General features: G+C 48.8%; 1 protein-coding gene across 2 annotated transcripts in view; it reads left to right on the top strand.

Moving 5' to 3' along the window:
* The window catches only part of ARHGAP6 (Rho GTPase activating protein 6), a 1,594,767-nt gene that overhangs the window by 1,268,675 nt on the left and 299,035 nt on the right, over positions 1–27,057 (top strand). For both annotated transcript variants that reach the window (XM_086934307.1, XM_086934308.1), the window contains exon 8: positions 19,011–19,159. In XM_086934307.1, coding sequence (XP_086790433.1) covers positions 19,011–19,159 — 149 coding nt within the window. The remainder of the gene's footprint in view (positions 1–19,010; positions 19,160–27,057) is intronic.

Below are 27,057 nucleotides of genomic sequence, written 5' to 3'. Positions count from 1 at the left end.
CTTATTCTTGTTGGGTTATCTCCTTTTTGGTTCCCTCTTTTGTTGGGCAAATTCTGACTGGCAGTCTTGCTTACGGTGCATTTAACATTGCAGGTGTCGATGTTCACGTCATCTTGGGAATCTGAATAACTCCACTCTCAACAGTACAGTATAGTACACGTAGTGCTAAAAAGAATCATTCTCAAGTGGAGACATTATAAAACTATTTAAGTTCAAATAGCGTACACTGGCATCTCGTACTCTTCACCTCCCCACAATACTTAAGGGAAAAGTTAAATTGCATTGTATCCATGTTCCTGGTTCCAGCAGATAAATAACCACTAGCCTTTCATTGTACCTCTGCTGATCAGAAACATTACTCATGGCTGCATTCATTTCAAGGTGAGCTTTATCAGGTCTTATGCAATCCTCACAGGTTTCTCTCCCTCTCTGGCTCCAGAAGGAGAGCCTGTGGAGGGTCAAATAAGACCTGCAGTCTTACACCAGACTAGTGACCAGCATGTGTAAGGCTGGAGAAGGCTAGATGCCAGGCCATCTCCTGTTGTGTCCTGACAGTGGAGAAAAACATTCAAGTGAAAATCCACCAAGTTCACTCCTTCCTGCACTTGTGCAAAGAATTGAAGAACCTCTTAACCCCTTGGCTGCGGGGCCGATTCCCCCGCTGTGCTGGGGGTAGGGGGGCTCGCACAGCGCCCCGGTGCTCATGACGAGCTCTGCTAGTCATGAGCCACATTTCTCGTGTGCTCATGACGAGCTGAGCTCGTTATGACCACGCCCGTTCGTTAGAACGCCCAGCACAGCAGGGGAATTAGCCCCGCACCTGAGCGTTTTAACGGTCATGACGAGCTGAGCTCGTCATGAACATCGGAGGAGTTAAAGATGCACTTTATTGCCACCCTAACATTGTGGTAGAATACCCCCACCAACGCCTATAATCGAATCCAGTTTGGCCATCTTGTCTACACCTCTCCCGCTCCACTTGCTCCCTCTACTTTCATCTCTCCACAGTGTGGCAACAGGACCCTTCGGTCTTATCTCCCCCCCCCCGCACCAGCCAGTAACCCCTCTACTTTGCATCCTCCTCTGATGTACAGCTTTCCATCACTTTTTAAATAGGCTCGTACTATTAAAATCCCACAAAACTACCTGAAAAATAAATTAGTGGATGAAGCAACGTAGATTGAAGAGGACCTTGCTCCAAATGTATTGTTAAACCTATAACACACATGCAATAAAAAACTAAAGTTGACAAGTCCTTTCAGAGGCCCGTACGCCTTTCAAGAAAGAGATCAGAGGTTAATCATTGAACTCTGCTAGGCAATGGCTTCCCCAGTACGGACTACTAATTTACGCCACTTTTTGGCACCAAACCTCAGTTTCTAAGATCTCTGAACAAATCTTCTTTCTTATGTTTTCCATTTACCTGAAATTTAGGATTTTTTTTATTCCGTATTGATGTGTAGGTAAGTAGGTAGACCCTTGGTTTTAAAGCTATTTCATAATGTGTTAAAGACATGTTATGGTCTTCTGAGTTCAAATGGCATTCTAACGCCTCTGCCAGGAGATCCTGTCTGAGTTACGCTGCCTGGTTTCAGTTCTTAGCTACGCAGTGCATTCAGGATGCATGACGGTCCTCTGCAGACCTTCTGTCGTGGAGTTCCTAAACTGTACTGTTGGACTTGGTCCTTCCTCCTGTATTTTGTCTGACCTGTTTTTGTTGGTTTCATGACTCTGGGCACTTTACCACTGCTGATCAGTGCTAAAGTGCATATGCTCTCCCTATTGTAAATTGATGTATGGATTAGTGACTCCATGATTGGTTTATTTGATTTACTGTCAGACCCTAGTACAGTGCACTGCGGGTTCCCAGGGCTGGTACAGCAAATGCTGCTGGTGGGCTTGCAGCACTGGTTGTGCCACCCACAGAAGCAACCTGTAAAAGTGTCTCAGGTCTGCCATTGCAGAGCCTGTGTGCAGTCTTGTACAGTCATGTTGACTGGGCAAGTGCACCCACTTGCCAGTCCCTAAACCTTACAGTTTCTGCATGTTAGTCACCCTTATGGTAGGCCCAAGGATAGGGTGCATTGTAGGTAAAATAGGACATGCCCTGATGTGTGGCATGTCCTGATAGTGAATTACAGCCCTTTTCGTTTTTCACTATTGCAAGGCTACCTGATTCACATAGGTCAGAATGGCCAGTTTGATTATAACGTCTTATAATCCTAACTCAGGGAACTAGGTAGACATTCCAGTTTAGTATGCCTGAACTCAGAATGATAAAATACATATTTTAGAGAAGTTGGTTTTAACATTCTGTGTTTGAAAATACCACTTATAGAAAGTAGGTATTTTCTTGCCTAACTGTCCAAGCCTGCATCTGCTAGGTTGTGTATTCCTTGTCTGGAGTTTGAGTGACAGGGGCTGGGGGATTCCAGGAGACAGGGTGAGTCAGCACAGGGCTGAATAGAGCTATCTGCATGTAGATGGGTGGGAGGACTTGAACCTGGGACCTAAATAGGGCTGTGCCTGCCTTGCACAATGCTGGCTCCACCTCCTGTGGTGCATCAGATGTCCCAGGCCCACACTGTCAACGGAAAGAAGGAGTCTTGTCAACAAAGTGCTCCAGGACTGCACAGAACTGGTTTGGACTAGGCACAGACACTCTCTGCCTCTAGAGACAAAGGATTGCTAGTATAAATATGGGGACCCAGAACTTGGGATCACTTTTGGGAAGCAAGAAGAACCTTTGCTGAGGAGAGGAACCACAGAAACTGGGGAGAAGACTATCCCTAAACTGAGTGCTGTTTGGGGGATTGGCCTGCAGTGGTTGCCTGACTGCCAAAGTAAGGAGAAAGGACTTAGTGCTACTTTCAAATCAACTTATAAAGGATCTTCAAGGGCTTGAGATAGAGCGTGCCTCCTGCTGAAGTCTCAGGGACAACAGACTTCACCAAACAGCTCCCCTGCCTTCCCTCGCGCTGGGCCTTCTGAGAGATTGCGTGTCGCTGGGAGCGAGACTCAAGACGAAAAAGCATGTCGCTGCCGCAGCCGTTGTCGTCACCTTCCCGGTGAAGAGTGTCGCCATCGCATCACCGGAGAAGCGTGCCGCCGCTATCGCATCACCCGAAGCGATTTGCTTCACAGAAGAGTGTCACCGTCGCAGCAGACACCGTCGCATCACAGGAGAAGCATGTCGCAGGGCCTGTCGTGGCTCAGAAGAATCGTTGAGTCGCTGCACGGCCGTTGGGCGTGCACGCATCATGAAGCATCAAGAAAAAGACGCCTTTTTAGGTCTCGCAGACGTAAAAAGCAGGCGTAAGCCTGCTGTCTGCGAGACATCTTTTGCTGGCGTGTTAGGAGGAATGTGAAGACAGAGCTCACGCACGAGCGTCGCTGTCTGATTCCTCCGCGAGGGCGCGCACGGCACCACACACGCATGCGCATACACAGAGACACACAAGCGCCCATGCACGCACCCATACATACAGAGAATCCACCCCCGCCGTCGCATACACACACGCGCGCACACACACACTGCATACACACACGCTCCCCCCCTTACCTCACCAGAGACACACACACGTGCGCGCACACACGCGCGCGCACACATCCCCCTCACACCCCACTCACCATGTTCTTCTTGCGTGTTCCTCGGCAGCCAGCGGGTCATTCAGGTTAGCAGGCGGGGGCCGCGGGGCTCTCCACGAGCACGGGAGCCCCGCTAGCTAACACGGAAATCCTCCGGCGGGCACAGGAGCGCCTGCTTCCTGTTTTTGTCCGGCCCCGCCCCCGTCCCAACAAAGGTTGCCTGGCTTCCTTTTGAAGCTGGGCTGCGGCGGTGAGTTTGTTTGCTGTGCTATGTGTGTTCGGTTGATCCCTTTATTCTCTTCCGCACCACTCACACATACACTAAAACATGGACACCTCAGGTATATATTTTGTTTTAAAGTAACGCGAGTGCCTTACACATAAAACTTTGAACATATTTGTGGGTGGTTGATTGTTTTTGATAAGTTGAAGGCAAATTGATACGTTTACATGTGCTATATCTCTTTATCTGTGTGTATAGTGCTGCCCCTTCTATTGTTATACTTTTACCCGCAATGTGCTCTGAATCGTTCCCTGGGGACTTTTATGTGCCGTACAAATAAAAAACGAAAATAATGCAATGTAATAGCCCGATCTCCTGAGACGCTCCGTTGCACGCTGTAGCGCTGTGGGCCCAAGGAGCTATGCACGCGTGTTTATAGTGGACAATGCAGCTTAATGAGTCACACACATATGACTAAGAACAGGGACTGAGCTGCACGGCGACTCAGCTGCAGGTCGCAGGAGACAGCCCAAGGGGACTGAAACGCTCCGTTCCACGCGGTAGTTTTATAAATAAGCAGGGCAGGTAACAAAGTAGCCAGATCTCCTGAGACGCTTCGTTGCACGCTGTTGCCCCAAGGAGCTATGCACGCGTGTTTATAGTGGAGGCCCAAGGAATATTGTACGCATGTTTACAGTGGACAATGGAGCCCAGTATGTTACTCACATATGACTGAGAACGGCAACTTAGTTAGTTGCATGTCGCAGGTGTGACCGCTAGTGCCTCACTTCATTTTCATACGGTTGGATGTATTTGGCACACAAGTTGAGCGACTGCAGCTTTATGTGCACAATGCAGCTCAGTAGGTCACGCACATGTGACTAAAACGGCGGCCCAACTTTGGTGAGTTTTTCTTGAGCCTTTTGTGCTGTTTTCAAGAAAAAGGCTCACTATGGGATTCCCATAACAAACTGTTTTTGGAACCAACCCACAACCTCTTTCATTATTCTGGATATTTTGTTGCACATTCATTGAGAATCTACTCAACTTTTTTTATTGGGGGGGCGGGAGGGAAGGAGGGGGTCGTGAAGGTTGTAAACGAAAAAGTAAATTTGTTAGCAAAGCAAAAATAAAATAGCGTTGTCTCACACTACCTCGCGCCCGTGCACACACAGTCAGTGATGTCGTTGTTGATCGGCGAGTTTGTGCAACTTTGGAAAAGTCGGGAGGGTGAACGATACATCACGTTTTCACCCTCCTGACTTTTTCTAAAGTTGTGTGTGTTTGTATATAAGCTTCCGTGTGTTTTGTTTGTGTCTGAGTGTTTGTGTGTCTGCATGTTTTTGCAAATCTGTGTGTCTGCATCTACGTGTTTGTAAAAAGTTTGCACACTTTGTTAACATGAATCTGTACACCTGTTTTTAAATGTTTATGCATTTGAATATGTCTGTGTGCAGGTTTGTTTCAGTGTCTTTGTGACATATGTGTTCGTCTGATTGGGTCCTTGACCCTTGTATATGTGATATGTTTCTCTGAGTGACTCAGTTAGTGTTTGTGAAGGGGTTTGTCCGTGACTGTAAATGTCAAGTGTTTTTCTGTGTCAGAAGTCGTCAGTGCGTTTTGGTAAGGACTGTGTGTAGCTTTGTGCTTATGGCGGCATGCCTTTGGGCCTCCCAATGCGCTTATGTGAGTATGTGTGCCTGTTTGGGTGAGTGTGTTCCATCCTGCCCAGTTGTGTGTCAGTATAAGCATCTGTGTGTGCCACAATGTTTATGTTAGTGTGTCTTTCTCCCTTTGTGTGGCAGCCGTTTTCATCTTCCTGAAAACATTGTTTTCGGTGCCTTTTGGTGATTCATCACTTTCCCGGGCTGGCGTGCGTAGTAAAAAAGTACTAAATTCCAGGGGCGGCTGGTGACATTTGAAAGTGGTCAGGCGTAAACTAATTTGCATATTGCACCGCAGCGATCGAGCGCAGCGATCGAGCGCAGCGAGCAAGCCCGAACCACCTTGCATCCATCCATAAATCATTCATGCATCCACCCATCTATCCACCCACCCACCCTGCATCCATACATCATTCATTCATGCATCCACCCATCCATCCATCATGCATCCACCCATCATGCATTGATGCATCCATACATCATTCATTCATTCATGCACCCACCCATCATGCATCCACCCATCATGCATGCATCCATGCATCCACCCATCCACCCTGCATGCATCATTCATTCATGCATCCACCCATCCATCATGCATCCGCCCATCATGCATGCATGCATCCATACATCATTCATGCATCCACCCATCCATCCACCCAACCATCCTGCATCCATACATCATTCATTCATGCACCCACCCATCCATCCATCCACCCATCCATCCATCATGCATCCACCCATCATGCATGCCTCCATCCATACATCATTCATGCATCCACCCATCCACTCACCCATCCTGCATCCATACATCATTCATTCATGCACCCACCCATCCATCCATTCACCCATCCATCCATCCTGCATCCACCCATCATGCAAGCATCATCCATACATCATTCATGCATCCATCCATCCATCCACCCATCCATCCACCCACCCACCCATCCATCCATCATTCATGCACCCACCCATCCATCCATCCATCATTCATGCACCCACCCACCCATCCATCCATCATGCATCCACCCATCATGCATGCATGCATCCATCCATCCATCCATACATCATTCATGCATCCACCCATCCATCCACCCACCCTGCATCCATACATCATTCATGCTCCCACCCATCCATCCACTCATCCATCCACCCATCATGCATGCATCCACCCATCATGCATGCATCCACCCATCATGCATCCATCCACCCATCATGCATGCATCCATGCATCCACCCATCATGCATGCATCCAATGCAATAGGTCTCACATTTATGCGTTTGAGCTATTGACATTGCAAATAGCAATGCCTTTTATTTTTGTTTTTGTTTTAAAACAGAAAGAAAAGGCATTGACATTTACAATACCAATAGCTTAAACTTGGATAACTGCGAGACCTATTGCATTGCAAATGCTTGTAATTCCTTGATACCAAATGAAAGGACACCACACAAGGTATATATCAAATATATATATATATATATTTATTCTAAACACAACCCCTCTGGACTCTTTATGAGGTCAGGGCAAAAGTACAATACAAGTTACTTCATTAGCATACAATAAGTTGCACAAAACTACGTTCTGCCCTAGGGGCCTCACGAACCATATACTGAAATATTGGTATAAGAACCACGTCTGAGTTAGAAAGCAGGCCTAGGGCCTTGAGAATCGCTGGGGCTACTCTAAACAACCAATGGTTAGGAAGTAGGAGGCCCATGGGAGACGCGGGCAGTGTCTAAACACAGCCGCGAGTTACCGTTGACTTTCTATGGGAAAAGTACAAGTTACAATTTTAAAGATTAAGAACACTTCTAAGTTAGCTACGATGGAACCCATTTAGACTGGGACCCTTGGAGGGCCAAGCACTTCGGTGCTACCAGTGGACCAGTGTTACCTCACCCACGGAAGCTGGGTGCATAGGTGTCTTTTGATGTCGGGTTTCGTCATCGATTTCAATGGAGATCTGCAAAGAAGTGCTGCAGGTGACCAGATGAAGTGTCCGGGTGGATCCAAGGGTGGATCTAGGATCTGAAGAACCTGAAAGCAGAAGGGACAGAGTCTGGGTCACTAGCCAGTGACCAGGAAGGTACCAGGCGATGTTGGGTGATTTCAGGTGCAGAAGGTGAAGCTTGTCTCTACAGCCACGTGGTCCAGGAGGTGTCGACGATGACCAAGAGCTGGATTCGAGCTGTCCCACGAAGGATCTAGTTGACTGCGGTGTCGGTATCCAGATTGGACTCAACATGCCTGGGCAACCGCAATCCACGCAGGAGATAAAGATTTGCTTCGGTGCAGACCAGCAAGGTCTGTGGCGCTTCTCCTATGCAGGGAATCTGGAGCAAGCCTGAAGCAACCAGGAAAGCGAGTTGATTTCAAAATGGAGTCCTCCGGGGGCTCAATAGCCAACAGGCAAGAAACCGGGAAGGTGCGTCAAGCTGAAATGCAAGAGCGGGCTCCACGGGACACTCGTGGAGTGTGCAGGGCTGAGCTTCGGTGCAGAAGGTGTTCGGGTCTGGGGCTTCTCGTACCCCAATGCACAACTTCGAGTTACCTCAAGAGTCGATGCAGTTAGCAAAATGCAGGATGTCCAGGAGGTCCGGTCCCAAGCCTCTCGTATCCACCAAGGGTCTCAGCTTTGCTGGGATCATCGAGCAGCGTCAGAGATGTCTGGAAGTCCATGTCCTATGTCGCAGAGTCTTCGATTTCCGGCGGGAGCCTCGACAATGCAGACCGACAAGTTACTGGTGGTGCCTGTTTGCACAGGGTGGTCACTTCTTGACCACAAGGGAGATGTCTTCCATCTTCCAGTCGAAATAGAATGTTGAAGGTCCAAGAGTTCAGTATCAAAGTTTCGTTCCAGGATAATCTAAACTCTAGGGACACAGCTCCTATACTTATACTCAGTTTGGGGGCTGGATTACCTGCTAGGTCCCTCCTGTGGGTGGACCTGGAAAGGGGGTGGTTACACTCCTTTCCCTTAGTCCAGTTTCGCGCCAGAGCAGGGCTGGAGTGCCCAAGCAACTGGTTTGAACCGGGCTATGCATTGAGCACCTTGTGTGCTCCAGGCAGTGTCTGGAAAAAGCATTCTGAATGCAGCCCTCCCTGCCCCAATACACTAAAGTCTGTCTGGGGTGGTGCTAGCACCTCCTCTGACAGGAAACCTATTGTCCAGGCCTCACCTGGCAGAGTTTCATCCAGCAGCAGGAGGTCAGACTCATGTCTGTGGCAGCAGCATCCATTTTGTGATGCTGAGGCTCTGTTTTACTTTAACCGGGGTTATCAGTAACTGGCGGGGGTGGGGGTAGTATTCCAAAGTGTTTGACACCTTACACAACATGTTTTGATAAAGCCAAACCAAAGTTAGCATTAACCGTGAGGATTATAATGCACTTAAGAGTATATGGTATGGCTATATCATAGAACAGCTACAAAGAGATGGTTCCGAAAGCTGCAGAGTGGCTCAGCTCATGCTAGGACACCCTCTCACATCAAACCAAGCACTCTTCCTTCAGGATTGTTAAGGCCTGCCATAGGAGTGACGTATAGGTGCATATGTGTCTACATATAAGGTAGATATAGATATACTATATCTAAGTAAGGGTTGATTACACCACCTTACCCAGGCTGGGTGAACAGCCTGTGGTGTCAGTTTGGAGGGCCAGCCAGGGGTGGCATAATACATGCTGTAGCCCCTGGTAGGCCTTGGATGCACCTATGCCCTGGAAACCTAGGGTACACTATACAGGGGCTCACAAAGGTGACCCAGTAACCAATCTGATTTGTACCTAAAGTACATGGTATCAATTTAGAGAGAGAACAGCTAGGCTGTGGTCCTGATTAGCAGGGCCACAGCCAGTCTAAAGTCGAAAAACCAGAAAATCACAGCAAAAACTGGGGGTGACCATAGGAAGCAGACCCTACTCTCCTATAGTGAGCCCTACCCCACCTCCCCAAGCATTTCTGAGGTATTTCTAGCAGTGCGTTGTGTGAACGCTCTGACCATACTGTTCTTGAGTTATTCAAGGGAGGAAGGGGGTGGGCACGGGTATTCCTCGAAAGCTCTTTGAAGACTGGTAGTTTGGGGAGAAATACTGAAATCTCCCATCGTGGCAACTTTAAAAATTAGCGTTTTGGGGCACAAAAAGGACACCTTCTGAATCCTCATTTCCTCGTCGCCACTGAAATGAGGTGTGATCACTCCAGGAGTCACAAAATAGGGAGCCCCATCCATGACGACGTCGTTTTTTAGGTCGAGCTGGTGTTAGCAGCGCGAAGCGCTGCGTCCAGTGAAAGACCTTATGTTATCCACTTGCTGGGAATGTTGGACAGGGGATGGGCACGCAGGGCCGTCGGCGATTTAATCGCCTGTATGCGCACGTACAGCCACGCACCGTGCACATCTCCTGTTCCAGATTCCCAGCAAGTGGATAACACACACACACAGACACACGTGCCCGCACAGACACACGTGCGCGCGCGCACACACACACACACACACACACACACACACACACACACACGCAGCTTTCTAGGAATGACATCGTTACCCGGAAGTCAAGCAGTACTTGGGCTTCTACTTGACACTTATGCACAGAGGCTGCGCTGATGCCCTCACAGCCGGTGATACTCGAACCCTTTAATACTCACAGTTCCTACGCTGCTGCGCCTGTCTCACGGCTGGCCCTAGGGTCCCCGCGCTCTTGTTGAGAACGCCGCTGGCATGGGCTCTGCTGCAGACGGGGTGCAGTCCTCAGAGGTAGCCAGCCATCCTGAAAACAGAGCGGGGCACGGAGCTGAGGCTGCTGCACGCGCGCAGGGGGAGAGGGAAAAGAAGCAAGCTGCAGCCCTGCGCGTTCCGCTGTAACCGGCTTCAAGGGCACCATGTCACCAGCCTGTCTTCCTATAGGAGTGCAGGAGGGGTGCACGCGCAGTTCAGTGGCTGGCGCCTCGTACTCATTCTCTCGTCTCGTTGAGTCTGTTTTAACCACCCACCAAAGCACACGGAGTCACAGTAATCATAAAACGTGCAAGAAATTCTAAAGTGAAGCGTGACAAGGTGTGGGGTGTTTTTTAAAGTCTCAAATGTGCACATTTCCATGTATTTCCAATTATGGGTGAGATTCCACAAATAGCTCCAAGGCCACAAACATCTCCTCCACTGGAAGCAAAAATACGCAAATCCTTCAGAATGTGTGTGAGGCGTGGTAAGTCTGCTGTCAGTGGCCGCCTGAAGCCAGCTCTGTTCTTGTAATTTACTTGTCCTTCCTCTGCATTCTTGGTTACAAAAATCAAATGAGGTATATAGTCGAAAATGCAAGATCTGTGGGGAAAAAACGAACCATGTTTTAATTTCCGCCCATCACCTGAAAATGTATGCACTACTGAGGCATGGGTGTTCAATGGCCATTTCAATTGTAACTCCCAAAAGAAACGGCACCCTGGACCAAGTTAGCTAAACCTTAGTGCAATAACAGGAAGCACCATTTCGTTCAGCAGCCCTGTGCCTGCTATTAGAGTAGGCATTCACTCAACGATAGTGTATTTGGCAGGCGAGAAAATCCCCCCTATTACCGCGAATGACCCAACATCAGTGGACAGCAGTGGTGAGTGGGGCTTAGTTATATATGGCCTGCCTCATGCCAAGAGTTACAATTTCAACCGGACTGTCACTCAATCTCAAAGCAACTCTGTGGAACTCGTAGTGGAGAAGTTAGCCCCACATTTTCCTAGTCCAATTCTGGGTGATGTGTATGGGGATATTGGTATGTCTCCCCCACAGGTGAAATAGGATGACTGAAGTATCCACACAGCTCACGTGTAGCCAGTGGTCTAATTTATTTTTCTTACATTTTCTTTTTTTTTAAATTGTCAAAAAGGGAAACACTAATACATTCTTTATTATTACATAAAGTGACATAACATATCATAGCCAGAAGCAATAATAATAGTACATTAGAGTTCATGTCCGGGTCCATACGAGATATTAATAAGTAAAAATAAATGTCCCTTCTATGAATAGAGGGCAGCCTCACAGTCTATGTTGTAACGTGTCATCGCTAAGAAGAAGAATAAAGATACATTCCAAATCTTTTCTGACTGCACCCTAGGTTAGTCATTAAGTCTTCATGTCCGCCTTCCCCTATTCTAGGAAAATAGCCCAAATTTCTCTAGTACTCCAGGCGCCTTCAATACAACCCCATATAGAGTCAAATTTTTTCAGGGAGCGAGTTCCCCTTGCTCGAGTCAAGGCCTTCTCCCTTTCGCAAGTTTCTCTCACAATTGCCCACCATTCAATTACTGAGGGAGGTTTAGGTGAGATCCAAGCCCTGGCTATGGCAAGCTGAGCCACCACCAACATAATTGAAATTATACCTCTGTGTCCAAGACTGATCCCCTTGTAGCCCAACATAATTTCAGCCTCTATTAAAACATAGTCGACACCTAGTCTCAACTTCATGGTGTGGGATATCTTCTGCCAGAATATTTCTAATTCAGGGCAAGTAACGAACATATGCATGATGTTGGTTGCATATAAACTGCATTTGGGGCATTTGCTGTGATCCCCTCCCTGTCCCCCTCCCTGTCCTCCCCTCGCTTTGGACCCACCTATCAATCCTCTCTGGAGTATAGTAAAGTGTGGTGAAGTGTGCACATTGTACGGAACGGCTGCGGTCTTAGACTAACAGAGTGTATCGATCTGTCTATAGTGCCCAGCGCAGTCTCGATTACTTCAGAGGTAACATTTATCCCCACGGTCTCGCTCCATTTTGCTGCCAGTTTTTCACACCCATTTGTCCTGAACTGGCACAGACATTGAAACATCATGCTGACTGCCGATCTCCGATTCTGCCCACACAGAAATTCCCATACTGCAGAGCTTGAGACTGTTAATAGTGCATGGTGTCTTATAAAATAATCCCTGATCTGAAGGTATTTAAAGAACATCTGGCGCCAGATGTCAAATGCGAGCTGCAGACTTTCAGATGACCGAAAACCGTTATGGTCATACAGGTGGCCCAGTCGGCCAATGCCGTAGCTTGCCCACGTCTACCGGCCGGGTCCTGAAATACCTCCAGCAACATTGGATTACCCCATAGGGGAAGATTGTCATGGAGAAAAGAGATAGAGCACTTGGCTTCGATCTCCTGCCATATATGTAAGCTATCCCTGATGGTCTTAAACCAGACCCGTTTAGAATAATTAGGGTCACTGACTCTATATGGAATCTTATAATCAAAGTCTTCACAAAAGTCATTTACAAAAGTTTAAGCTATTGCCATTATAAATTACAATAACTTTCATTTAAGTATTAATTATTTAAAAAAATTAAAAGCCATTGTTATTTGTAATATTAATACATCTAAGTCACGTAAATACAACACATATTGTAGTACAAATGCTATAGGTGTCACATTTGCGAAAGTTAAAACTATTGGCATTGTCAATGACAAAGCTATTAATTTGGCTATTTTCAAAACCAACACATTAATAAAAAAAAATTCATTTACAATACCAATAGCTCAAACTTTGCTAAAGCGAGACCTATTGCATTGCAAATACTTGTTGTTTCATTGCACCGGATCTTCATCGCATCACGGCCCTGCTGGTCGCAACGCCACGGAAGCTCAGTAAGAAAGACGCATCACCTCTCCACGCGGAGAAGAACTGACGCATCACCTACGCAGCAGTAGGGACCAGTCACATCACTGTTCTTGCGTGTAAGGAACCAACGCATCACCTTCCCTGCAACACTTTCAGTGTATAGCGTTACACATCCATAGGTACATTGAACTCAGTGTTGCATTTTACATCTAAAGACAACTAAGCTATTTCTATCATTTTTAAAGTACAGTATTGTGGATTTTTGTCATTTGTGGTTTTGTGTTAAGTCTATATAAAATTACTTATTTTTATACTACAACATGTGTGGTGTCCATATGTAGTGTTGTCACTGGGTTACTGTATGTATTCACAAATGCTTTACACACTGCCTCTGAGATAAGCCTGAATGCTCGTGTCAAGCTACCAAGGGGGTGAGCAGGGGTAATTTAAGGAGTGTACCCCATTACCCTGACTAGACACAAGCGTCCCTATTTGGTCGAAGGTACCTACCTCTGCCAACTAGAGACCCCCAAATCTAACATGTACCATAAGTACACACAGAATAACCACTAGCATACGTATTTGGAGAACTCTTTCACATCTGCATAGGTAAGTAGACTATAAACTGTCCCACAAGTGTGGTGAAAGTATTTACATGCTGGCGGCTGACCATTACAACCCCAACACCCCAAGGGACCATGACTTTGTACACACACACATATACATGGTCAGGTCTATATTTTGGGTGAATGCAATAAGGCCCTGGCAGAACAAACTCTGTTGCGCGTAGGTGTTTAAATACCTGCCACATTAAGCTGGGTGAATTATGGGAGAGCGCACTTTCTCCCATATCGCTGCTGCCAAATGGAACGAACTACCCACAGCCCTCCGACTTACAGAATGCCACCTGGCATTTAGGAAACAGCTAAAATCCTTTCTCTTCCCCCATCCTGAATAATTAAAAGGAGCCCTCACCCACGTCACATGCACACTAGCTAGCATAGCGCCGTGATATCCTACCCTGGATGATTGTTAGCGCTCTACAAGAAACTAAATTAAAATGCATCAAATGCCAAGCCCATACCGTTGAGTGCCCTTCACTTACCGCTACATTACCTGGTGAAGCAGGGTGGCTCTGTACAGAACAGCGATTTGCCACTTTGTGCTGCCTTGTGTGTTGCTTACAAACTTGATGGTTTATGTGAATGCATATTTGAAACCCATTTTAAAGAAAGGTAGAGAAGTTTGTTATTGACCAATTTATAGCATCAAATAGTTAATTGCTAAATAAATATAATGATTTTCCGGCATGTATTCCAGTAACTCCAATGAGGAGCTGATACGTCAGACTGTCTGTCATGCTTCCTTGTAAAACAGTATATCAGTCCTATTAATAACTGATTAGATTACTCATCAGTAAAGATCATACAACTAGTCTCTCCTTTCACCCTTTCGACCTATAGCTCACCATCCTGACACCCACAGCCGTATACAGACTCAGACAACTATAAATAAATTAATACCAAGCTGTAACCTTCTGAAAAAGCAGCATAAAATAATCGGAGTGAACTTATTTTAACAGCTCCTGATGCACAGCTAAATTTGTCATTTCATTTTTTATAGCACTGCTGTACCCATAGGGCGTTAGTTGATACAGGTTACATTTACAATAAAATATCGTAAAGGCATTGCTGTGCTGGGTTTCTCTAATGAAGAGTTTCAGTAACCAATTTTAATTGACATGATTAGAGAAATGGATATGGAGGAATGTAGAATAGAAGCGCAATTAATTAAAAGAAAGCAGAATATTCATTTTTTTCAACCGTTTCCTAAAGGAGAGGATGTGTGGTTGTGCCCTAAGTAGGGGTGAAATAGAGTTCTGTGGCCTGGCACAGCACCACAGAAGGTTTGCTGTAGTACCAGATCTATGTTAACTTTCACAGTTTCCTATTCCAGAGTGTCTTTGCTATTTGTTCCCCCCAGTCCTTGGGAAGAGAGCTCGGGGATATATTAGAATAAGACGGAGAACCCAAATGCAGAGCTTTGGAAGTCAATCAGCAGATGTTAAATTGACTCTGACCTGAGCTGGGATCCAGTGTAGCTCTTTTAACATAGATGATGCTTGGTTACATTTTCAAGTTGACTGTACTATTAAAAAGTTCTTGAAGGGGCCCAGCAATGACTGGGGAGCACTAGAAAAATGACATTAGCTAAGTCTAATGGAGAAATTACCAGCACTTGGGCAGTAGGTGTTTAGTGTTCAGAATGCCATCAAGCCACACCACGACGCACCCACGGACCTTTCAGCTGCCACGCCTGCAAATTCACCTGCATCCGGACCTGCCGCACACCAGCACCCGCCAAGTCGAACAGCAGCAGCACCCACCTCAAGTGCATCCTGCTCAACACCCGCTCCGTCCACAGACACGCCATCGAACTCTGGAACCTCCTAGACGCCACAGCCCCTGACGTTGCCTTCCTCACAGAGACCTGGATGAACGCCTCATCAGCTCCCGACATCGCCATCGCTATCCCAGAGGGCTACAAGATCGTCCGGAGGGACCGCAACGCCAACCAGATGGGAGGAGGCATCGCCATCATCCACAAGAACACCATCCGTCTCACGACCAGCACCGAGAACACCCTGACCACCGCCGAACACCTGCATTTCCAGATCCACACCAACCCGAACACCACCCTCAGAGGCACCCTGATCTACCGACCCCCTGGACCACGCGCACAATTCAGCGAGGACATCGCCGACTTCGTCAGCCCGCATGCCCTCCCCTCCGCTGACTACATCCTCCTGGGGGACCTCAACTTCCACCTGGAAAACAACAACGACCGCAACACCACCACCCTGCTGGACAACCTCGCCAACCTGGGACTCAAGCAACTGGTGTCCACCCCCACCCACCTCGCCGGACACACACTCGACGCAGTCTTCTCTTCCAGCACAGACATCGACTTCAGCCACGCCACAGAGCTTCAATGGACGGACCACAGCTGCGTCCACTTCACCTTCAAGAGAACGACGACCCACCACCACCAGCAACAGGCCGCCCACAGAAGCTGGAACAAGATCACAGCAGACCAGCTCGCCACCTCCCTGAGCCAGCACCCTCCTGCCAGCTCAGCGAACCCCAGCCAGGCCGCCGACAACCTCACGAAGTGGATCAGCATCTGCGCGGACGAGCTCGCCCCGCTGAGGACCCCGCCCAGCAGACCCGGAAGCAAGAAAGCCCCATGGTTCACCGACGAACTCAAGAGCTCCAAGAAGAACTGCCGAGCCCTCGAGAAAGTCTGGAGAAGGGAACCTACACCGGACAACAGGACCTCCTTCAAGCTTGCCACCCGGAAGCACCACCAGCTGATCCGCGCCGCCAAGAAAACAGCATTCAAGGACCGGCTGGACAACAACGCACACAACTGCAAGGAACTCTTCAACATCGTGAAAGAGCTTTCCAACCCCAGCGCAGGAAACGACATCACCCCATCGCAAGACCTCTGCAACTCCCTCGCTTCATACTTCCACAACAAGATCGCGGACATACACAACAGCTTCAACAACCAACCAACGCACACCATGACCGAACAATCACCCCCCACCACCACCCTCCACGCCTGGACCCCGATCAGCACCGAAGACACCATCCGCACGATGAACTCCATCCACTCCGGATCACCGACCGACCCCCTGCCCTCACCACGTCTTCAACAAGGCCGACGCTGTCATCGCACCCCACCTGCGAGACATCATCAACACATCATTCGACACCGCCACCTTCCCTGAGAGCTGGAAACACGCCAAACTCAGCGCCTTACTCAAGAAACCAACAGCGGACCCCACCGAACTCAAGAACTACCGCCCCATCTCGCTCCTCCCGTTTCCAGCCAAAGTCATCAAGAAGACCGTCAACAAGCAGATGGCCGCCTTCCTCGAGACGAACGGATCCCTCGACCCCTCACAGTCCGGCTTCCGAGCCAATCACAGCACCGAGACCGCCCTCATCGCCGCCACCGATGACATCCGAGCCCTGATGGACAATGGAGAAACAGCGGCCCTCATCCTCCTAGACCTCTCCGCGGCATTCAACACGGTCTGCCACCGCACCCTAGTACAGCGCCTCAGCAACATCGGAATCCAGGACAAGGCGCTGGAATGGATCATCTTCTTCCTCGACGGAAGGACACAGAGAGTCCGCCTACCACCGTACAAATCAGAAGCCTCCGAAGTCATCTGCGGCGTCCCTCAAGGATCATCTCTGAGCCCCACCCTCTTCAACGTCTACATGAGCCCCCTCGCGGCCATCGTACGCAAACACAACCTCAGCATAATCTCCTACGCCAACGACACCCAGCTGATCCTCTCCCTGACCAACGACCCCGCCTCCGCCAGAGCCAACCTGCATGAAGGGATGAAAGAGGTAGCCGAGTGGATGACGACCAGCCGCCTGAAACTGAACTCTGACAAGACGGAGGTCCTCATCCTGGGCTCTTCCCCCTCCGCCTGGGACGACTCCTGGTGGCCTCCCGCCCTGGGCACCGCACCCAAACCGACAGACCATGCACGCAACCTGGGCTTCATCCTGGACAACTCCCTCTCCATGACCAGGCAAGTCAACAACGTCTCCTCGGCGTGCTTCAACATCCTACGCATGCTACGGAAGATCTTCCGGTGGATCCCCACCGAGACCAGGAAGACCGTCACCCAGGCCCTCGTCACCAGCCGACTGGACTACGGCAACGCCCTCTACGCCGGTACCACCGCCAAGCTCCAGAAGAGACTCCAGCGGATCCAGAACGCCTCAGCCAGACTCATCCTCGACATCCCACGAACCAGCCACATCACCGGACACCTGAGAGACCTTCACTGGCTCCCCGTCAACAAAAGAATCACCTTCCGCCTCCTCACCCACGCACACAAAGCCCTACACGACCAAGGCCCGAGCTACCTCAACAGCCGGATCAACTTCTACGCTCCCAAACGCCACCTCCGATCAGCCAACCACGCCCTCGCCGCCGTCCCCCGCATCCGAAGAGCGACTACAGGAGGAAGGTCCTTCTCCTACCTGGCCGCCAAGACCTGGAACTCCCTCCCGACCGACCTGCGCCTGACCCAAGACCACCTCTCCTTCAGGAAGAAGCTGAAGACCTGGCTGTTCGAGCAGTAGCGGCACCCCCCCCCCCCCCAGCACCTTGAGACCCTACGGGTATGTAGCGCGCTCTATAAGTGTCACTGATTGATTGATTGATAGTTGAGTGGGTATCAGGCAGCGCTTAATATTGTTCAGTGAATGTAGGAAATGGTTTTAGCAATGTACTAACTCATTGATTTGAGACGGCAAAGATAAAATGTTGGCAATGCTAAAAAAAATTAGAGGGGAGATGGGCGAAACTGATCAGGTCTGAGTTAGTTCAGAAGAGCTCAATCAAACCCATTCTGCATTCTAAAAGATTAAGGAGCCTGTGATCATCAACAGTGTAAAATGCTTCTGAAAGATCAGGAAATGAGTGTACAGTGGTGACCGTCATTCATTATGGAGCATATGTCAATAAGTACATAAGATGGCTATCTCTGACTGATTTGTAATCTTCGTGAAGACGATTGCTTTGACATGTTTGTTATTAACTTACCATGGTTTTACCTAGCCAAGGTAAGTTAATAACACGATTGAAGTTTGTTTGGGTCCAGAGTTGACCTTTTTGAAAGGGGGTTGATGTGGCCCATTTGTATGGTGCTGGGAAAGATATTTGAGCAATAAAGATCATAGAATATATAGATATACATAGGTATGATGCAGATGTTTATTAGAAATAACTATCAATTTTGCTACTTAAGTTACACTTATTGCTATGATATATGCCAAATCCTAGACTTCTAATTGGTGAACCGCTAATATTTATCTAACTACTTTGTCTTTCTTCTTAGTGTATGAAACAGATGAACAGCTAGCTGCGTTGCAGCTTCTAATTTACCTTCTACCTCCTTGTAACTGCGACACTCTACACCGGCTCTTACTGTTCCTGGCCACAGTTGCTGGCCATGCAGAGGACACCATAGACAAGGATGGTCAGGAGGTAGGTTGATAATCGTTTACATTTTTTTCTTGTCTTCCAGTGGGGGAAAACGTTTTTGACTAAAATATATGCACCGTCAAGGTGTTATGGTCACAGTTAAATGGTGGTTGTCATCAACATCCTAAAACACAACTATGAGAGAGAGAGAATGATGGGAAACTTCCGTTAAGATAATGGGTACGTTATCCTGATTTTCTATAGTGATTGTCAATACATTAATATAATAAATGCGAGCCTGCCATTTATGAATAAGGGCAAGTCTCCAATGTTCTTATTACAGTGGAGGTGCATAGCTGCCAAGGTTTCAGAGTGCTATGTATGACATTTTCATAATATCAGAGAAATTATGAGTGATGTTTTAACCACTAAGAGTGACACATTCTTGCGAGGTAAATCACGCTATGACGATTAGGGAAACATAAATATCAGAAATTACACCCATTTCAGCTCCAGCAGTAAGAAATTATTATTAAATGGCTTCCATTTATGAGACTCGTGCCTAAGCGAATATAATTAGAACTGTACAAATATCAGAAAGCTCCTTTGCAGCATATTAAATGAATGCTTTGAACTGTAGCTCAGGACGATTTTTTTTGCAGTTGTGTTTTTTGACGCTTGTACTTTTGTGTGGTGAATGCTACAAGCCTGCACAAGACACCCAGCTATGGAAAGCCAATTCATTTGGCATTTGGCAGTGAGATTGTGCAGAGTTTCTGCTTGCGCATCATTATCTTCTGCCTGCAAATTAGAACAGCTGCCCATCCCCACACTCGCAGACAGCTGCACCAGCTAACACACCAAAAGACTGTCACAGACCTAGTGCTGCCTCTCTGATGTATGTGCGCCCGCGCGGACTGTCATTTGTTGCACTCGACTAGAACCACCAGTCCACTGTGATTGCCCGCTGCGGCTAGCGCACACAAACAATCCAAATTAAATGTCAACAAGCAGGCACTCACTTTTCTTGTTGAGCTTCAATAATAGGCTGCCTCGTCGTCGGAGCCGCAAAGACTCCTGGCCGAGGCAAACGCCGGCCTGCATAAATCCGAGGCTCAGCTGACCTGGCGGCACAAGCCGTGGATTGACAAGGTGGGTTGGTTCCGGTCAATAATACAGTGGCACAACGCTGTTCGAGCAGCACTAATATTTCCACTACAGTCTGCCTAAACCCCATGAACTGCAGCCCCTGCAGGGCCACCGCGGGCGGCAGCAGGAAGTCCCGCCTAGTGTGCATCAAAAAATTCAAACTGACCTAAGTCGTCCAGATCCACTTTCTCTCAGATCATTCATGATCATTGATGAATCAAAAAGTCGGCGGCCGGAAGTGTCGGGTGAAGACTAGAAGAATTACATTGTGTATTTGTAGCATTAGCAGCTAGAGTTGCAGACTGTGAGCAAACTCTTCACTCTGGGAGCAGGGAACGATGAGCTGCAATTCCAGCTTCATTTTTGGGCTTATATGCAAATGATTACTACTGTCGTGACTCCACCTGGACAGCAGAGGCGCTATTATGAGGGACTTGACCCTTTCTTAGGCAGGTCGCTCCCTACGCCACACAGCACCACCTGTGTGCCTGCGCCCTTAGCTCAGCTGCCGCTGCTGCTGATGGAAGTTTGAGGCCCTCCTCCACCCACAGGCTACCACCTGTGCCTCATCCCTGGTGGCCAGTTGTAGGCCGTAGTTTGCTTAGTGCCATTGTATTGCATTTTGTTGTTTTTGTCTGTTTTTGTTTTCATTTCATTCCTCCTTTTCCCTCTTGTGCTATTCTGTGCTCTGTGCCCTTTCTTCCTTCTCGCCGTTCCTCCCGTGGTTTCTCCTGCCGCTGCGTCCCCTGCGGCCCGCCCCCGCTCGCTACACTTGATTAGTGTAATTGTATGCATTTTGTGTTATTGTTTTTCATTTCATTCCTCCTTTTCCCCTCTTGTGCCATTTCTGTGCCCTTGTTGCCTTCTGTACCCCTTGACGTTCCTCACTTCTGTTCCCCGCCGCTGCGTCCCCTGCGGCCCTGCCCTCCGCTCTCCCATTCGTCCGCTCCCACCTCACAGCTGCTCTTCTCTCCCACCTCCCCTTCTTATGGTGGCCGCTGCACAGTGAGGAGAGCGACCCTTGGCCCTTATTTGAGTAGGTCACTCCCTACGCCGCACAGCACCACCTGTGTGCCTGTGCCCTTAGCCCAGCTTCCGCTGATGGAAGTTCGAGGCCCTCCTCCACCGGCAGGCTACCACCTGTGCCTCATCCCTGGTGGCCAGTGCTAGGCCGTAGTTTAATTAGTGTCATTGTACTGCATTTTGTTGTTTTTGTCTGTTTTTGTTAATATTTCATTACTCCTTTACCCCATTGTGCTATTCTGTGCCCTGTGCCCTTTCTTCCTTCTCGCCATTCCTCCTGTGGGTTCTCCCACCGCTGCATCCCCTGCAGCCCCACCCCCCGCTCGCTACACTTGCTTAGCGTAATTGTATTGCATTTTGTGTTATTTTTTGTTTAGTTTCATTCCTCCTTTTCCACTCATGTGGCATTTCTGTGCCCTGTGCCTTTGTTGCCTTCTGTACCCCTCGTCGTTCCTCACTCCCGTTCCCTGCCGCTGCGTCCCCGCCCCCCCATTCATCCTCACCCACCTCCCAGCTGCTCCTCCCTCCCACTTCCCCTTTTTATGGCGGCCGCGCAGCGGACGCGTGCAGCGGGCTCACCTAAGGCAAACCTGTCTGTGCCTGGACTGCGCCCAACGCCAGAACCCCTGGCCCCCGCAAATACCATGATACCCGACGCCGCTACAATGCCAACACCCTCCACGCACTCAACAACGGACGAGCACACGCCTGCTTCCTGACCACCCCAAAGCGCACCACAGGAACCTTCTCATGTCGGAACTGCAGCTTCCCCAGTCTTCGAGCATCCAACCCACCCACCAGGACAGGACGCAACCATCTCAAATGCATACTAGTGAACACCCGCTCCACACGCCATCGAACTCTGGTACCTGCTCGACACATTCTCCCCGGACGTAGTTTTCCTGACAGAGACCTGAATGAACGGCACCCGACATCGCCATAGCCACACCGGACGGCTACAAGAACACCCGCAGAGACTGCACCAACAGAGTCGGAGGTGGACTCGCCATCATCAACAAGACCACCCTCATGGTCTCGACCGACGACCCCATCAGCACCGCCGAACACCTGCACTTCCAGATCCACACTGATCCCAACACAACTCTCAGAGGAAAGATGATCTACAGACCCCATGGATCCTGGCCTCAGTTCAGCGACTCCATCGCCGACTTAGTCATCACGCACGCCCTCGCCTCCACGGACTATATCCTCCTCGGAGAAATTAACTTCCACCTTGAGAACAACAACAACGCCAACTCCACCACCCTGACCGCCAACCTTCTTCTCAGACAGCTTGTCACTGCGTCCACCCACTCCGCTGGCCACACGCTTGACCCAATCTTCTCCGCAAGCCCCCACATCTCCTTCAGCCACACCACCGAACTCCACTGGACCGACCTTCGCTGCATCCACTTCACCTTCCAGAAACCCACCACACACCACCGCACCCAACAGGCCCCCTGCCGCAGCGCGAGCAAAATCACCGAAGACCAGCTAAACACCGCCCTTGTCCTATGACCACACTGCCGCCAGCAACCTCCGGCATTGGATAGAACGACTGCGCCAACACTCTTGCCCCGTTCAAGAAGCCCTCCAACAGACACACCACCAAAAATGCCAGGTGGTTCTCTGCAGAACTCCAGACCTCCAAACAAACCTGCACAAAACTAGAGAAGAAATGTCACCATGAACAGACACCGGAGAACCTAGAAGCCCACAAGACCACCATGCGCCAACACCATCACCTCATCAGAGCCGCTAAAAGCACCGCCTTCATGGACAGCCTCGACAACAACGCTCACAACAGCAAAGAGCTCTTCAAAAATCGTGAAGGAACTCTCCAACCCCAGCTCCGACACCGACGACATCCCACCATTGCAAGACCTGTGCACATCCCTTGCCACCTTCTGCCACTGAAAGATCGCCAACATTCACGACAGCTTCGACAACCTGTCCACCCCAACAAACAACGATACCTCAGACCCCACAGCCACCACCCACAGCGACCCCCCCACTCACCTGGACCCACATCAACAATGACTACACCATCAAGATCATGAACACCATCCACTCCGGCTCCCCGTCAGACCCATGCCCACACCCCATCTTCAACAAAGCCAGTGCCACCATCGCACTCCATCTCCGCAAGGCCATCAACATCTCCTTCAAGACTGCAATCTTCCTGGAGAGCTGGAAGCACGCTGAGATCAACGTCCTGCTCAAGAAACCCAAGGCGGACCCGAGAGACCTGAAGAACTTCTGGCCTATCTCTCTGCTCCCTTTCCCGGCGAAGGTCATCAAGAAAGCAGTCGTCAAACAGCTGACCCGCTACCTTGAGGAGAACATCCTGGACCCGTCCCAATATGGATTCCGCAGCAACCACAGCACCAAAATCGCCCTCATCTCCGCCACCGACGACATCAGGGCCCTGCTGGTCAAAGGAGTAACCGCAGCCCTCATCCTCCTGGACCTATCAGCCGCCTTCGACACTGTCTGCCACCGCACCCTACGCAAACGCCTTCACAATGCAGGGATCCGAGACAAGGCTCTGAAATGGACCACCTCCTTCCTCTCCGGCAGAACCCAGAACCTCTGCTTCCCCTCCCCTTTCTGGTCCGAGGCCTCCAAGATCATCTGCGGCATACCCCAAGGATCATCCCTCAGCCCGACATTGTTCAACATCTTCATGGCCTCGCTCGCCCATGTTGCCAGACTGCACGACCTCAACATTGATTCCTACGCCGGCGACACACAGCTGATCCTCTCCCTCACCAAGAACCCCCTCACCGCCAAAACTAACCTCCTCGAAGGAATGAAAGCCCTCGCCGAATGGATGAAGAACAGCTGTCTGAAGCTGAACTCTGAGAAGACGGAGGTCCTCATCCTCGGCTCCACCCCCTCAGCCTGGGACGACTACCAGTGGCCGACCACCCTGGGAACAGCACCAACACCCACCGACCACGCACGCAACGTGGGGCTCATCCTCGACTCAACACCCTCCATGACCAAGCACGTCAACTCCATCTCATCCTCCTGCTTCAACACCCTCCGCATGCTCCGGAAGATCTACAGGTGGATCCCAACTGACACAAGAAGAATGGTCACCCAGGCGCTCGTCAGCAGCAGGCTGGATTACGGAAATGCCCTTTACGCGGGAGCCCCGGCCAAACTGCTGAAACGACTGCAACGCATACAGAACCTCTACCCGCCTGATTGTTGACATCCCTCGCCACATCACACCCCAACTGAGAGACCTGACTGGCTGCCCGTCAACAAGAGGATCACTTTCAAACTCCTCACCCAAGTACACAAGGCATGCCACAACACCGGACCAGCATACCTCAACAGACAACTCCCCTTCTACACCCCGAACTGCCAGCTCTGCTCCTCTGACCACGCCCTCGCTACCATCCCCCGCATCCGAAGAGCTACCACCGGCGGCAGATAATTCTCCTACCTCGCCACCAAGACCTGGAACACCCTCCCCATCCTCCTACGGCAGACCCAAGACCTACTTACCTTCAGGAGACTACTCAAGACCTGGCTCTTCGAGCAGTAGCAGCACCCCACCCCCTAGCACCTTGAGACCCTCACGGGTAAGTTGTGTGCTCTACAAATTTCATGATTGATTAATTTATTGACTTAGCATTTCAATGCGGTGATGCAGACCACCAGACTGAAATGTGTTAGTCTAGCACCCGATGCGTGGTACTTGGCAGAGCTGGAGCTGTGACGTCTTTAGTCATCTGTAGTAAGAAAATTACCTAGCTGCAACTGTAATAACTGTACAATTGAGGTATGTCATGAGGACGCAGCCAAGGTGATAGGCAGGCCACAGACCATCATTGCAGCTGAATTTTAAACCATGAAAACGAGAATTGATTATTCATTCTTTTGCCCTGTTTTTCTTACAGCATAACGTGATTCCAATATGGACAAAAATACAGCTTTTATTTTATTTAAAGAGTTTTCTATAGCGCGAACATGACCCTTGGGTATCAGAGCGCTTAACATTTCTTGAGGTAGATTAGAGACCAGTCTTGTATAGTATAAAGATTCACAGTAATAAAACGTAGTTAAGTATACATCCAACAAAGGGTTAACAAAGAATAAAATAAAATAATAATATAATACAAGGTTAACAACAGAATATCCAGTGACATGAGGTAGATTTGGGATATAACTATGTATATGGTGTACTGGGACTTCCAGTATGCGATAGTTTTTAAGTGACTTTTCCTGTGCATTCTATGTTCTCCAGTCCTGGGTCAGGAGTAGTATAGTACCGACCACTGATATCCCCATAAAGCTGGTGACTTTCTCTTCACTTCCCTTGTTGTTATGTCTTGGTCACATCTATGTCATGGTGCTGGTGATGAACTGTCTTGCCTATGGAAGGAACTTACTCATAAGGAAGATCTTATTTTCCCTCTTAAAGGTTGCAGTGTTTGGAATTTTTCTAATGTTCGGGGGAAGTGAGTTCCAAATTCTAGGGGCCGCTCCTGAGAAAGCTCTATCATAGGTTTTCTTCTTCCGGAAGATGGCTGGCCTCAGCACCAGCTCCTTGGCACTCATGTCTAGTCTATTTCATCCAGATATTTCAATTTTCTGGGCAAGGTATCTAGGTGTATTGTAGTGGAGCACTTTGTGGGTAATACTTGCCATTTTTAGCTGAATTCTGGCTTCATAAGGGAGCCAGTTTAATGTTTTCAGGTGTGGGGAGATGTGGTCAAATTTCCTCGATCCGGTGATGTCTTGCTGCTGCATTGAGGCATGCTTTTAGTGGAGCAGTGGTAGTTTTTGGTAAACCTGCTAACATTGTACATCCATATTCGATCCTCGAGATAACCAGTGATTGGACAGCTAGTTTGAGATCCGCCTTAGATATGAATGGTTTCACTTTTCTGATGTAGTTCAAATGAAAACGGGCGCTTTTTGCCATTGATTTGATGTGGGCTTTCATGTCTCGGTTTCCATCCAGTGTGATTCCTGGTGATTTCGCTGAGTCAACTAGGGTAGGGGTGCAATTTAACGCAGTGATAATTTTGGGACATTCCTTAACTTTTGTGTTGATTCTTTGGTGGTGAAATTAGTAAGAATTCTATTTTATGTGCGTTTAGCTTCAGATGATTATTAGTTAACCATTGTGGTGTCATTTTTAAGGCCTCATTCATTAACTTGATGTCTTCCAGAGACGCGATCTTGATATATATCTGCGTGTCATCCGCGTACATGTAATAAGATATTTTGGAATTTCTGGGAATTTCTGTAAGAGGTTCGACATTCAGGTTAAACAGTGATTGAGATAATGTAGATCCTTGAGGGACACCAATTGAGTTAGGGCATGATGGTGAAAGTGATTGGTTGACCAGGAATCTTTGCATTCTATTCTGAAGGAAGGATTCAAACCATTTCAGCACATTACCAGACATTCCCATCCTGTCATGGAGGCTGATCAGTAATTTTTCATGATTTACCGTGTCAAATGCAGATGATCGGTCAAGGAGGATAAGTAGACATGTTCGATTGTGGTCTAGGGCCTGTAGAGCATCATTAACAATGTGTAAGATCGCAGTTTCCGTGCTGTGTCCTGTTCTGAATCCCAACTGGCAGTCGTCCAGTAGCGAGAAATTGGCGATGTGTTGGCTCAGTTGATTTTGCACACATTTCTCTATTAGTTTGGCAAGTAGAGGAATGTTGGTCACTGGGCGAAAGTTATTAGGATCTGCTGGGTCCGCTGTAGGTTTTTTGATGATCGGGACTACTTGACCTGTTTTTAGGCATTCTGG

Source organism: Lissotriton vulgaris, chromosome 8, assembly GCF_964263255.1.
Source record: "Lissotriton vulgaris chromosome 8, aLisVul1.2, whole genome shotgun sequence".
NCBI lineage: Eukaryota > Metazoa > Chordata > Amphibia > Caudata > Salamandridae > Lissotriton > Lissotriton vulgaris.
Note: the sequence above shows the minus strand (reverse complement) of the source record. Positions and strands in the feature narration are given on the sequence as shown.